The 14,305-nt window shown below is 47.5% G+C and overlaps 1 protein-coding gene and 1 long non-coding RNA gene across 2 annotated transcripts; both read right to left on the bottom strand.

Annotated features, from left to right (window-relative positions):
• Positions 1 to 2,078: 2,078 nt before the first annotated feature.
• Positions 2,079 to 10,504, bottom strand: LOC103348625 (NBPF family member NBPF6). The gene is made up of 5 exons (XM_070071368.2): positions 10,458 to 10,504; positions 9,218 to 9,387; positions 8,712 to 8,951; positions 5,579 to 5,783; positions 2,079 to 2,798 (listed from the first exon to the last, which is right to left on the bottom strand). The coding sequence occupies exons 1-5, from the start codon at positions 10,502 to 10,504 to the stop codon at positions 2,732 to 2,734; spliced, it is 729 nt and encodes a 242-aa protein (XP_069927469.2). The 3' UTR covers positions 2,079 to 2,731.
• Positions 10,505 to 12,078: 1,574 nt separating this feature from the next.
• On the bottom strand, positions 12,079 to 14,038 carry LOC149127625 (uncharacterized). The gene is made up of 3 exons (XR_016231296.1): positions 13,864 to 14,038; positions 13,013 to 13,067; positions 12,079 to 12,228 (listed from the first exon to the last, which is right to left on the bottom strand). It is a non-coding gene; the product is annotated as an uncharacterized LOC149127625 (long non-coding RNA).
• Positions 14,039 to 14,305: the final 267 nt, after the last annotated feature.

Below are 14,305 nucleotides of genomic sequence, written 5' to 3'. Positions count from 1 at the left end.
AGGTCTGCAATGCCAGCACCATCTCCGAATGGAGCCCCCCTCAGTCCTGGCACCATCGTTTGTCTGTTTGGGACCTGGGCTGCCTCCTATTCTTTCCCCAGGTGTTAGGTGGAAAATGTCCCATTAGTCATTGTGCTGTGTAGAAGGAAATGATCCGGCAGCAAGGTTAACAGTGTAATTCCTGTGATGATACGCTGTGAGGAAGTAATCGCTTTTGCTGGTTTGTAAAAAGCCATCTAGACAAAGGGCCATGAAATATGAATAGACACATCCATGAACTGCCTCAGATTAACAATCCACCACCTAGACCAACATCTAGAGCCCATCTGGCTTCCAGAAGTTTCCCAAATACACTTCCTAATGACACTTGTCTCCCTGCCTTGAGCAGTTCCCACACACTCATCTGCACTAGGTTCTTATCCTTGTTAACCCTGTAACTGTTCGCTGTGCACACCTAGAGGGTTGAAATAAACCTGTAAATGTACTGTGTACACTCAATGGCTTTTTCACTCATAGTGTTGAATGTAATAATTATCAAGTATTCAACCATTTTCATTGCTAATTACATATGCCACAGCATCATTTTGATTCTACTAATTGTGGGTATTTAGGTTGTTTCCAGGTTTTGACCCCTGGACACAATATGCCACTGGTCTTCATTGTTTGGGCATAGGAGCAATCATGTCCATAGATTATACCAGGACTGGAATTCTAGGTTCCTGGGTTAGAACAGTGCAAGCATTGTTGTTAGGGTTAAAAAAATACGTAAAGCCACATATGCATTCTATGCAGTGATGATGAGAAAAATGAAACAAATTGGAATAAGGTGACGTATTGTATTAATAGATTCAAGGTTCAGTGTCAAGGACATAATCAGTGTGGTTTCTAAACACATCCTGCACACCTCACGCGATCTTGATATCTTCACACCTCTCATCAGGAAAGAACTGGCACAGCTGGCTTCCAGCTAGGCACTCCATCTGTATGTGCATTTCACAGGGAAATTCTTGTGCTTTGAGCCCTCTAAAACCACAAGACAAAGGTTTAGAAATAAAGGTGTGGAGAGTTGGGGTGGGAGGGTAGAGTTCTCAGGAGCTAGGCACTGGGCCTCCATTTTGGGAGAATCAGTAAAAACGCAGAGCCTGCAGCACCAGGGGAAGACAGCAGGCTGCATGGCTATTTTGTGCAAAGGAAGGCTGAGGGATGGAGACCAGAGTGAGGGGTGGTCACAGAATTGGATGAGATGGAGGTCAGAAAGAGGGACGGCCACTTTTGGCCAAGGAAGAAAATATTTGATATTTAGCTCACCATCCTTATCCCCAATTCCATATCCTGTCTCTCCACCCTCCTTCTGCTTTCCCCTCCAGCTCCTCATATCATAGAGGGGTGGCACGATCCAAGCATGTGTGTGGATTCTTGTATGAATAGGTGCAAATATTAACCTCCAAAGTTTTAGTATAAGGAAGTGGCATCTTTTGAGAGTTCATCAAATCATCAGGGCAGAGCCCTCATTGGTTCCCTTAAAAAAGTAGGCCTCCGGGAAGCTACCTTGACCTTCTATCATGTGAGGATATACACCGAAGAGACCATGTATAGACCAGGAAAGGAGCCCTTCTCAGATACCACAGACCTCCCAGCATGCACAACTACAAGAAACAAGTTTCTGTGTCTTATAAGCTAAGTAGAGTGTGGCGTTTTGTTCTAGCAGCTGGAATGTGCTGAGATGTGACGCAGGCATCTAAACAGTAGCTCACACATATGTGTTAGCTCATTTTGATGTCATAGGAAAAATATTTCTCTATTGAAGGAAAAGATAGGATAATAAGAAACTCCTAATATTTTAAATAGAGCACACTATTGGGAAGAGTTTATAATATCACCTAAATATTGAAATAATATTTAGTTCAGTTCAGTTTATATCCATATTCACCAAAAGCAATCATGTTAGTAATAGACTGATCATAATACTTAATTTAAAAAATTACCAGGACCACAATGATAGCAAATAAAACAAACATTTAATGGTATGGAATAATAAAAGGTATGTTCATTTACACTGTAGAAAGTCAATAGATATTAGGATATAAAAATAATTAATATAGAAAATTTCCAATGGGCACAAATGAATATAAGAAGTAATCCAGGCAGAGATGAGCAATTGGTGGTAAAATTTCTGCAGAAAGATCAATACAGAACAGGGAATCTATACATTCTTCAATCGCCACTCTCCACATTTTTGATAATAAAAAAGTAAAGTATCTTTTGGATACAGATGAAGGTGACTATTTAACTTAATATCCAATCCCAGTGTGACTATAATGTTGATGGACAAACTGTCCATGCTTTGCCTCCTGATGTGATGTAACAGGAAGTTATAGCACAGCATTAACTATCTGGTGAAATGTTTAGGGTAAAGTAAATCATGATGAAACTGTCAAATTCCTGAGACCAGAAACTGATGTGTCCTCCAAAACACATTGCATCTATCTGGAGGCAAAACTTGCCTGGCTTAGTGTGTTACTTACTTCTGTTTTTTTGCCAGATCTTATTCTTTATGTGATAAGAATTGAGACGTGCCCAAGTTAAGGTCTCAGGCCTAGGTGTCCTTAGGTAGTAACCATAATATGAGACTGAAACAATGTCTTCCATCCTGTTGGAGAACAAATCTTGAGTGGATAGGGTAGGACATGACTGGATTTTCTATCAAGGTGTTGCTCATCAAAGAGGAAAGCTACTTTTCCTGGCACACTTTCATTGTATCCAGCACAGGTCCCCATATCTCCATCAGTTCCTGGTATCTGATAGAGAGAGAGAGAAATTCAATAAGAGGTCAGGCCTTGCTGATAGCTGAGTCTGTTGGGATTGCCCAGTAGTGACAGAGGCCAGAGACAAAGAGACAAACATGTGAAGATGAGCTTCAGGTTGACTGAAGTGGGAAAGTGATACCTACAAGGTAGAATGCCTCCCTAAACCTACAGTTCAGCCTGTGTGAAGAATATGGAAGTCCTGTACTCTTCTAACCAGAAGCTGGTCATATCACCCATTTTCCTCCTAAGCCTCTTCCATGGTCTTGAGCAAAAAAATGTCTTTTCCCATCTCCTAAGGATAGGTATTCCTAGCACCAATCATGCACATTCAGAAAGACAGATGAAAGAGAAAGGACCTCTTTCAGTGAAATAAACTATTACAATTCTGTGTCCCGGAGGGAAGAATAGGTGACTATGGGAATAGCCGTAGACATGTGACCCAATGGTAATCTCAGAAATATCCAAGTCCAGTCTGTCCTTTAACAAAAGAGATGTAAATAAAGGCATAAGACTTGTTTTTGACAACTATGGCACTAGAATCCATGTCTCCAGCTCTTTTTTTAAAATTTGAAGGATGGAGAGCAAAAAAATCCAATCTGGAAGCTTCCACAGTCATAAGAGGCCGCTGAGTCACCTTGAGTAGATAGGAATATGGCCTTCCAGAGAAATCTGGTAAGTGATTTTACCCAGGAGAAAAAGGAGTAAAATCAAACTCAAAAGGGAGTTAACCAAGAGGATAGGAAATTGAACCTTGGCCTTGCCCTGTCCATTAAAGGCAGAATCTCCGGTATTGGGTCAAAGCATCCAAGCTAGTTCAAAGGTCACCCAGAGTTTCCTAAAAAGCGTGATTTAAAACTGCTCTGTAGTCCTCATCTGTTTTTTACCATTCCTTTCCTTTCCTTCCACCTATTCAAACATGAACTTCATTCCCCCTGGCCTTCAATAGTCTCATCTTCCCTCTGACAGTCTGAGGGAGGTCACTCTCCCTTCTCACTTTAACTTGCCCAGGGCAAGGAGTCTCCTTCTCAGTTTGAATCACCTGGACCTTATCTATCTTCTTGGATCTTCAGGGTTTGCCTGAGTTAACTCACTACAAAAGCTGCTCAGTTTGGTGCTCTTATGTTCAATAACTAACTCATTCCCTTTTTTATTCTATTTTATTCAAAGTATACATGTTTCATGTATACAAATTTAGGAACATGGTGAGACTTCCCAATCTACCCTCCCTCCAACCCACACTCCTATACTTTCTCCTCCTTCTTCTCTTAATCCCTCTCTTACGTTTTATAATTATCTACTTTCAGTTTACTTTATACTCATAAGATTAATCCTACACCAAGGAAGAATTCAACAAACAGTAAGAAGAAAAAAACACTGTTTCTCAACAATAGACACAAGGGCTATAAACAATCATCAAACCACAAAATGCCAAAAAAATTCATTTTCTAGATTTTTACCTGAATATTTGAAATTGGCATTGGGAGACCAAAAAGACAAGTCAGAATGTCTACGCATGTCATGCTCTACACAGTTTTGACCTGTCCTTTATGTCTATTTTTGAAAATAATATTTTGTGTGAATATTAGAGGGTTGTCTTTTTTAAAACATTCATTTATTTATTTGAAAGACAAAGTGACAGAGAGAGGGAAAGACAGAGAGAGGGAGAGACAGAGACAGAAACAGAAACAGAGGGAGAGAGAACAAATCTACTGATTCACTACTCAGGAGTGCAGAACTGGGTGGCAGGGACCCAAATATTTGGGTTATCATCCATGTCTATCCCAGAGCCATTACTATGAAGCTGATTGCAAGCACAGTAGCCAGGATTTGAAGCAGCACACCAATAAGGATGCAGGCATCCCAAGCAGTGGCTTGACTTGATGCACCACAATGCCCTCCCTATGTTTACTTTATGACCAGTGTCTCCTTATTGGTCCCTCTAATGAACTCTGCCTAACTGCAGCTTGAGTGTGTCCCTGAAGTGTGGCCACTGGGTCATGGTAATCCCTTGAACATTGGATCTGAAGACAAACTTGACTCTAGGTCTATAAGAGGGATAATGAGGACAGCAGCTATGGGAAAAGAGCAGAGCTCAGAGTGCAGCCAAGGAGATGGAGATGACAGTGACTGGTTGGCAACCCATGTGTAGTGACAGGAGGATTTAGGCAGGGCAGGCATGCTCTGGGAAGCTGGTGAATTTCCCTTCTTCTCTCCCATTTACGACACTTCCCATTTTGCTTGTTCACCAAGACCCTACCAATCGTGCACCTTCAACACTCAAAAAGTGCCCAGAATGGCTGGACCCCTCCTGCTGCAGTCCCTTCCCAGGTAGATCACAGCCCAATCGATGACTCCCACACCCCATGTCCTGGCGGCCACACCAGGTGACGCAGAAGAAACTGAAGTTAGGATACCTATTAGAGACCCAGGACCCACTCCCCTACTGGACATCTAGCTCTGCAGCTTTCTCCACCTCCCTTTGTTCTCTCATTGGCCTAATAGAAAACTGTGACTTTGCATCTTGGACTCTTCCCCTATTTCTATATTGAAAGAAGTCAAGAACCAGGACACATTACCCTGCCACTGCAAGTGGAAAATAGAGGGAAGACCAGACAGAGGTTACAGCAGATGATGGAAAGACCAAGTTGGGGAGAGAAAAAACGGGGGGAAATGAGGTAAAGCACTCACATATACAGCAATACAGAACAAATGCACACTCACATATACAGCAGTACAGAATAAATGCATCTAAGAGTGACAGCTGTGATTACCTCTGCACCTCAAGTTGAAAACCAGGGATACGGTATGATAGTCTCCATTTGGTAAAATGACGTTTTCTTTGGATCATCTTTTTCAGGACATCGGAGCCCTCAGGGTGGCCACTGACTTGACTTGCATGGCTGCTGGTAGTTGACCCCTCAATAGTATTAGCCCTCTGCTTGGGACTGCTCCCAAGACAGCCATCAGTAACGGGCTCTGAAAGTGAAACCATAGACAACAATATCCACTATTACATATGACCTTACTGTGACACACTCTTCTACCAAGGTGGGCACCGAATAAGCAAAGTGACCCTGTACAAGAAAGTCCAAGGGGTAAGAGAAGCCAATAGAGATGCTTTTGCGTTTCCTTATCATTGGTCTTCCTTACAAATGCATTCAGGATAAGACTGCCAGTAGGCAAACCTACTGCTGTCTGACAAAAAACATTGAAGCAAATTGGAGCAAATGAAAACAAAGAGTTCTCAGATTCGTAGGACAAAAGCGAGGGCTAATCATACTATACAGAGGCATGCCACTAGGAGTAGAGATGTCACCTTAAAATCAAGTCATATCAAAGTCATAAGGAAAACCCATCAGAGCAAAAATATAAGGAAAATTGGAGATTAAAAACGTGTATCATTATATACTTCATATGAGCATACTATATATAAAATTACTGAAAAGAACATGGTATATATCATGGAATACAGGAACATACATGTATAATTTGGAGTGTTCTTTAAAAAGGTTATGAAAATACATATTGTGACCAAACAGTGCATGGATTTCAAAATGTTTCTGTGACATACAGAACTCATTTTTAATTCCATTTTCCATGAACACCTTTTTAAACATTTTCATTTCATGGAAAAGCCAAGAGAGACAGATAGACAAGAATGTCAGAGGGAGAAGGAGGAATCACCCATGTGCTTTTTCACTCCACAAATACCTGCAACAACTGAGAATGGGCTAGGCCAAACCCAGGAGCCAGGAATATTATCCTAGCCTCTCACATCAAGGGCAGGCAGCCAACCGAGTCATCACATGCTGCCTCCCAGGGTACACAGGAGCAAGGAGCTGGATCAGAGGCAGAAGACAGATTTGTACCAGGTACACTGACAAAGGATATGGACATCCCCAGGGGGTAGGTACCCACTATGTCACAACACCCATGACATTCCATGAACTCCCTGAAGTACTCTCGTGTCACATGTGTGCGCATGTCTGTGTGCACACATACTATATGGAAATATGACCTTAACTGGGGATTTTGGAAATTTGGACTCCAATATTCTGACAGCTTTGACAATTGGTTGGAAATAAAAGAAAAACAAGAAATTTAGTAAGAGTGAGAGAAATGTATGTTGTCAGTAACACAACCTGCTACATGCCATGTGGAAAGCACAGTGTGGTTGGTGTGAAAATCTGCAAAGCCCTTTCAAAGTTCCCTAGACTACAGAGTGTTGCCTGGAGCCTGCAGGTGCTTAGTCAAGCACTCCTGGAACTGAGCAGGAAGAGAGTGACTGAGCCAGTGCATGAGCTATGGCTGGTACTGTGGGAGTCCAAGGAGAAAGAAAAGATCAGGGGAAGAGAAGAGGACCTGGGAGGGACAAGGTATCATGGCACGGGGCAGGTAGTACGCATGCCTGCCTCCACTGAGGCACTGAGCATGCCCAGGAGCCCTCCACAAGGTGTCAACTGGTCATCATTGTCTCATGAGACATATTCCTCCTCCTGAGCACACCGGTCCCTTCCTTTCTAGAAGGTGGGTTTCAGCAGACATCAGCCACAGGCAACCACAAGGGCTCCAGGAGGAGAAATTAAGAGAGGCAGGGAAAAGGATGGACAGGATCCAGGTAGAATGGGCAGGAGGGGCTCAATTTTAAGGAAATCAGAGCAGAAGTGGATCCTTGTGGTAAACCGAGGACGTGGCCATGGAGATGAGTGGAGCTGATAAATTCCATGGAGTCACAAAGGAGCCTGATGTGGCCACTTCATGTATGAAGGCTCCTGTTCATTTCAAAAAGAAAGGGAACCAGAAAAATAAGTTGAATCAATCAGAAGACCAAGGTGAGGGCCAAGGATGTACACTGAAAAAAATAGCCTCACACCCTATGGCTGCAAGTGTCTGACAGAGGAAAAGTGGCTTAGAGGGGAATGTTGAGGAAGCAAGAATGACAGGAGAAGGCCGGCGCCGTAGCTCAATAGGCTAATCCTCCACCTTGCGGCGCCGGCACACCGGGTTCTAGTCCCGGTTGGGGTGCCGGATTCTGTCCCGGTTGCCCCTCTTCCAGGCCAGCTCTCTGCTATGGCCAGGGAGTGCAGTGGAGGATGGCCCAGGTGCTTGGGCCCTGCACCCCATGGGAGACCAGGAAAAGCACCTGGATCCTGGCTCCTGCCATCGGATCAGCACGGTGCGCCGGCTGCAGCGGCGGCCATTGGAGGGTGAACCAACGGCAAAAGGAAGACCTTTCTCTCTCTGTCTCTCTCTCTCACTGTCCACTCTGCCTGTCAAAAAAAAAAAAAAAAAAAAAAGAATGACAGGAGAAAGAGAAAGAAGGAAAGAAAAAGTGGAAGGGAGGGAGGGAGTGGGGAGGGAAGAAAGGAAGGAAGGGAGGAAGGGAAGGAGGAAAGGGAGGGAGGAGGGAGGCAAGGAGGAAAGAAAACAAAGAAAGAGAAAAAGAAAGAGTAAGTCACCCTCTTAGTCCCTAGAAAGTGACACCAAAAACATGGCTGATCTACAGGTGGAACGTATGTACAAGCTCACTTTGTTACTGTTCAACTATATGCAAACTGAAACAATGGGTCACTAAACACCTAAAGAGGATGCTGAGCTATTCTAAGCCAGTCACTCTGGAAATTATGTTGATTAAGAACAACACAATCTGAAATGGGGTATGAGATACAGATGCCTATGATAAGTACCGTGGACAAGTTCAACATAAAGTATTTGGGAAGCCAGAGACCTGGAGGCAGAGCTGGTGCACAGAATCAGGCATTGACTCACCTCACTATGTCACAGCACTGCAGATTTCAACTTGACCCTGAGAGAACACAGCGAGGGCTGAGATGCCTCCTTTATCCATGACACAGTGAAAATCCATGCAACAATGGAAGCTTCCTGTGCCCTTTTCTTTCTTACCTTTGTGGAGCAGCCACTGGTTTCTTGAATCCATGTTTTCAGCAAAGCTGCAGGTGCTGGAGGAATCACTAAGCCTGGCCTCGTTGCTACCAGAGGCTAACTGCAGATCCACTGGCACTTGAGGACAGGCGTATCCCTGTAGTCTCGCCCACAATTCTGCATGTGAGATCGGCACCTTTGACAGGTGACAACCTAGTACTCCATGTAAGTGTTTCTGAGGACAAGCCTTCAATGTGCCACCTGAAAGGGGAGGAGGGTCTTAAGTACAGACATGAGAGTCAACGCTGGGTGATGTGCACATGAATTTGGACAAACAGGAAGCAATGGCTGCAGACTAAATGATGATGGTGTCTCAACTCTATTGTACAACTCCCTGATCACATGTGCTTTAGGCTTGATGTACAAAACTATACTGAATGACAGGGGAGCACTGTGTACAGTACATGTCCTGTTTTCACACAGGGAGATCATTAAGAACTTGACCAAATTACCATGGGAATACTCACTGGCAGAAACAAACAGGCGGAAGTGTGGCACCTGCACATGACCCCAGTCACTGCCCACAGTGGGGCAGGTGCAATCCACAAGTGATGGCATGGTTAAAGGTGGATATGGACATGCCACTGGGCTGAGCAGGAACTCCGGCTGTTCTGGTTTGGGCAGCCTCAGACAGACCCTGGAGGTGCAGAAAGGAATGAGAAGTAATAAAAGGAGAAATCTTTCCAAGACTTTGCTGGCTTAAGTAGTAGGGTAAAGGTTGTCCAAAGACAAGGGAGCCCATCCAGTGGCCCACTGTTCACCAAGGCGAAGCCTCACAGAGGGAGTGCAGACGGAGCCCGAGACTGAGGGTCAGGGGCAGTAAGAGTGAAAAGGTACTCAGGAAAAAGCTGTGCCACCCACCACTAGCACTCTCACCACTGATATAATGAGCCCAACAGAAGCTACTACTGGTCCTGTGAGAAACCAGCGATGGCGTGGAGTGTGCAGGCTTCAGTCACAAAGATGCACCTGCTGAGGAGGTGCTTTAGCACCCCAGGCTTCTCACCCCAGCCTGTTGCTCACCATCTGATGCTATGCTCAAGGGTTGGTTCTCATCCCGTTTTGTGTTATCAGCGGAAGGCAAAAACACACATGCACAACAAGCTGAGGACAGAAAGGGCCGATCTACAGGCCCTTGAGTGTGGCAGGGTAGTGGCCAGGACCAACCAAATTCCCTGAGTAGGCTGGTTGACTTGCGCTGGCCCTGAGGTTAATCCAAGGGAGAGAGTGGGGAAAATAATGGAAACTTGCAGGTTGCTCTTGTGTTAAGAAATAGCTTTGTTCCTATAAACATAGGGTATGGGCTTGAGGGTTATGGGTACTGTGGCTGACGCACCGCCCATGTCACAACTGCCAGCAGCTCCAGCGGCCTCCGGGAGACAAGGCTGAAATCCAGTCCTCTCCCATCCAGTGTTCAGGTATAGGTGGCACACCATTGTGTGTGTGTGTGTGTGTGTGTGCTGCCACTGAACACAGACATGAAATCTACAGCGCATCTAGTCCACTGGGACTTCTGGAGCCGCCCAGAAGCCTTCTATATCAGCAGGCCCTCTCAGCATGGGGCTTAAACCCAGAACCTGGTGGTGGAACACTGAAGATGGAGTAAGCTTTCTAGAGGACTCATGTCCCCAACACATGCTGTTTTCTCCCTGGATTTAGATTCCCCCAAGTGTTGAAAGAAAGTAGCCACACATGTTGGTGACTTACTTGGGTATTGGAGGACCAAGATAACCTGCTACCTTCTCTTCATACATTGGATACCCTAAAAATAAAAATCAGACAGTAAAAGGCACCTTGAGATCCCAGCACAAACAACTGTGTCACATAGTGTCTGATTGGAATGCTATAGCCAAGTTTATATGCATTGGGAGAGTGAGTATCTGACTCAGGAATATCACGGGAGGCAAAAGGGTAAGTCTTTTTGTTTTTTAAAGATTTATTTATTTATTTGAAATGCAGAGTAAGAGGGGGGGGGATTTCCATCCATGGGTTTACCTCCCAAATAGTCACAATAGACAGGGTTGGACCAGGCTGAAGCCAGGAGCCAGGAGCTTCATCTAGTTCTCCCGCATGGGTGGCAGGCTCCCAAATACATGGGCAATCTTCTGTTGCTTTCCCAGGCCATGAGTAGGTAGCAGAATTGGAAGCTGGAGCAGCTGGGACACAAACTGATACCCATGTGGGATGCAGGTGTTGCAGGTGATGGCTTAACCTGTTATACCACAATGAGGACTACAAAAGGATAAACCATACGGACACGGACCAGTCTACCTTCCCCGGGAGCCAGGAGACCCCACTCTCTCTCTTTCTCTGTGTTTTGGCAGGACATCATCCACACTCACTGTGTCCTGGGTCTGTGACTACCTTAATCACCCCCTACCCGAGCATGTCACAACCACCAGTAGCTCCAGTGGCGTCCGGGAGACAAGGCTGAAATCCAGTCCTCTCCCATCCAGTGTTCAGGTGTAGGTGGCACACCATTGTGTGTGTGTGTGTGTGTGTGTGTGCTGCCACTGAACACAGACATGAAATCTACAGAGCCTCTAGTCCACTGACTAGAAGCTTAGAAGCCTTCTACATCAGCAGGTGCTCTCAGGCTGGAGGCTTAAACCCAGAACCCGGTGATGGCACACTGAAGATGGAGTAGCTTTCTAGAGGACTCGTGAGCTTAGTCATCCACGTGGCTTGCTTCAGGGATGTCTAGGAGCCAGAGGTGGATGAGGACACCTGGGACCATGGCCAGAAGGGAGTGCCAACCAGGACATGAATCTCATAGGGGAGACAGCAATTGGCACATGTGTCCTTTGCTCCCACACCGGAGTCCAGACAGGAACCTCACCAGTGGGAGGCACAGAGGCCAGCATGATGTCGCTCCACCTGCCTTGGGAAATATGACCTGAGAACAGATCAAGTGGACCCAGGCAAGACCCAAGAATCAAGAGATCAACAAAGTGAGAGTCACCAGCGCGTGAATGTCACACAGGAGATGGCCACGGGCCTCACAACTCCTTAACTCTCAATGGAGGAGGTACTTATTATGATATGAACTCAGGAGATGAACTCATGATGAAAGATCTCAGGGGACACAGGTATAACTCAAAGCCCAGGGGCAGAACCAACCAGTAGACCCATGCTGACCAGAGATACTCCAGACTGGGGACTCACACCACTGAGCCCAGTGCCTGGCTTCAGCCAATCACATTCTCCCATGCTGATTCAGGACAAGTGGCAGCAGGGTGGACACACGGCTATGAGCTAGACAGACCCTGAGGCTCAAAGGAGCACCTTTGCATGGGAGTACTCACCACCATGGCCAACGGCACGGCACAGCTGGTCCTCATGCTTGAAGTCCCAGATACCAGAACAAACCTGGTGGCTGACCAGGAGACTGACCATAGGACACAACCAACAGGGTCCTGCGTTGGCTGCACATGGGACATTGAAGTGCTCCATCTGGGGCACCACGAGTTCTGGCCTGCTGGGGTGGAAAGGCATACCAGGCTCACAAATTCAGAAAGCTGACTATGGCTGACCCGTGCCCGCCCTCCATGGGAGGCTAGGTGCATCCACGGCTAACGTAAAAATGAGGGCCCTCTAGAGGAGTCCTTCCGTCTGATCACAGAGCAGCTCCATGAGGGCTGGCAGAGAGAAGCTGGAAAATGAATCATAGGGAGCGAGAGGATCAGGGCGGCCAGAAATTTGGAAACCAGAGCTTTGATGCCCAAACTCCCAAATGAAACACAGGACCTCCTTCACAGCAGCTGTGGGTCACAAGAGGGGAAAAGGATCAAGTCCAAGGCTACAAAATGACAAATCCAGCCACTGAGGAGTAAGTGCGCCCTGGGCTAACCGCCTTCCGTTCCCACACACATCATGGACTGCTTTCCCAGCTTTTGTACTGGAACAAGAATCTCCCAGTGTGCAAAGCAGCATCCTTGGAAGGAATGCAGTGATGGCAACTGGAAGTGACTGAAGGCCAGAAGAAGCTCAGTCTCCACGTTCAAACTACGACAGTCACCCACATGGAGGAATTCCCCAGCCGACACTGAGTCTGAGACCCAGGACCACCTCCACGAGAGGCAAGGAAACAAAGGAACCTCAGTGGAGAGAGCCAACAAGGAAGAAATGCTGCCAACCGACACAAAAACATGTGGCAAAGCAGGGTTTGATCAAAATGCAGAACAAATCTATGTGCCTCACAGGAAATACAGGAAGTCTGCTGGGATCCCAGACACATCTGGGTACAAACAATGGTAACCTACCTGGGCAGGGCAGGACATAGGAAAGGCTGAACCGGGTCCAGAACTGTTGGGCAGACTGCAATAAAATCAAACAAGGAAGCTAACATTGAGGAATCCCAACTCTGCCTTGGCAAGTGAAAACCTGAAATCGAGAACTGACCCACACAACTCAAATTGGCAAGCGAAGGTGGGACACCGACCTCTCCCTGCCCTGCCAGCCCTGCCAGTCACTGGGAGGGTGACATCCACAGGCCCCCTGGGTCTCTAGAGAGCCAGGGCTTCCCAGAATGCTGTGGTGGGAGGGAGAGGTGTGAAGGCCAGGAATTCAGGCCTGACTCCGCCCTCGGAACACCAAGAGCACACAGAGCGCCCTAGAGTGCTCTGGCGCTCGTTCAGTTAGCAGACCAGAGAGGCAGAGACCAGGCGTCTGCATAGTGGGAACTCTGAAGCAGCGCGCAAAGCCACAGGAACAGGAGAGTGCTGGGAGCTGTGGCTTTCAGGGGATGGCAGCACATTGCAAATGAAGCCGGGAGTTGGGGGGGAGGGAGGCCACTGGCCTGCCCCTTTCCTCCTAGCCAGCCTGAGGCTTGCTCTCAAGGCACCTGCCCCAGAATCCCCACTGGGGCCGGCACGATGTGCCTGGACCTGGGAGGGTGTGTCAGGCCCCACAGTGTCACCCGCACTCTGGAGGCAGGACCAACCTGGACACCTCAGTGACCATGGATGTGCCTCACACCCTCTGCCCGGGGGGTCTCAACACCTGGGCCCTGTGGGCCGCCGCCCTCCCCCGCCCCACTGCGAAAGAAGGCCTTGCCTTGACCCAGGAACAGCCCCGCTGGTCAAGGGCGGCACCTGGCCCTGGGAGGACTCACCGCACATGGCTTTGGCCCAGAAGATGGGGCATTCCTCACGCTGGAGGCACCTGCTGCCTGCGGCACAGTCCTGGAGGTAAGTCACAGCCGAGGGCCCGGCCGGAGGACACGGCCAACAGGGTCCCGCGTTGGCTTCATGTGAGATAGGGAACTGCCCCAGCTGGGGCAGCTTGAGTTCGGGCCCGCTGGGGGTGGGAAGGAAACCACAGCAGGTTCACAATGGCGGCAGGGGCACTAACACCCACCCCTCCCTGCCTGCCGTCCCAGGGAAGCCAGGGCACGCGCAGCTATGGGCACGACGGGCCCCAGCGGCCGTCCTCACACCGGCCACAGGCCAGCGCCCTCCATGGGGGCTGCTCCAGACAAGTCGGGGATTGAGCCAGTGGGACACATACACCAGGTCCAGGGAGATCCCGGATGCGGGACTGACCCAGAGTTCGCA

This window comes from Oryctolagus cuniculus, chromosome 3, assembly GCF_051225735.1.
Source record: "Oryctolagus cuniculus isolate XC-2025 breed Fujian yellow rabbit chromosome 3, ASM5122573v1, whole genome shotgun sequence".
Lineage (NCBI taxonomy): Eukaryota > Metazoa > Chordata > Mammalia > Lagomorpha > Leporidae > Oryctolagus > Oryctolagus cuniculus.
This window is presented reverse-complemented; position numbering and strand designations above follow the sequence as displayed.

Bases quoted from the DNA above. Each gene is read 5' to 3' on its own strand.
- LOC103348625 (XM_070071368.2), bottom strand. From the start codon at position 10,504: ATGTATGAAGAGAAGGTAGCAGGTTATCTTGGTCCTCCAATACCCAA. The intron at 9,388-10,457 runs GTAAGTCACCAA...CTGCACCTCCAG, and splicing joins CTTGGTCCTCCAATACCCAA to GGTCTGTCTGAGGCTGCCCA. The intron at 8,952-9,217 runs GTGAGTATTCCC...CTCCCCTTTCAG, and splicing joins CCGCCTGTTTGTTTCTGCCA to GTGGCACATTGAAGGCTTGT.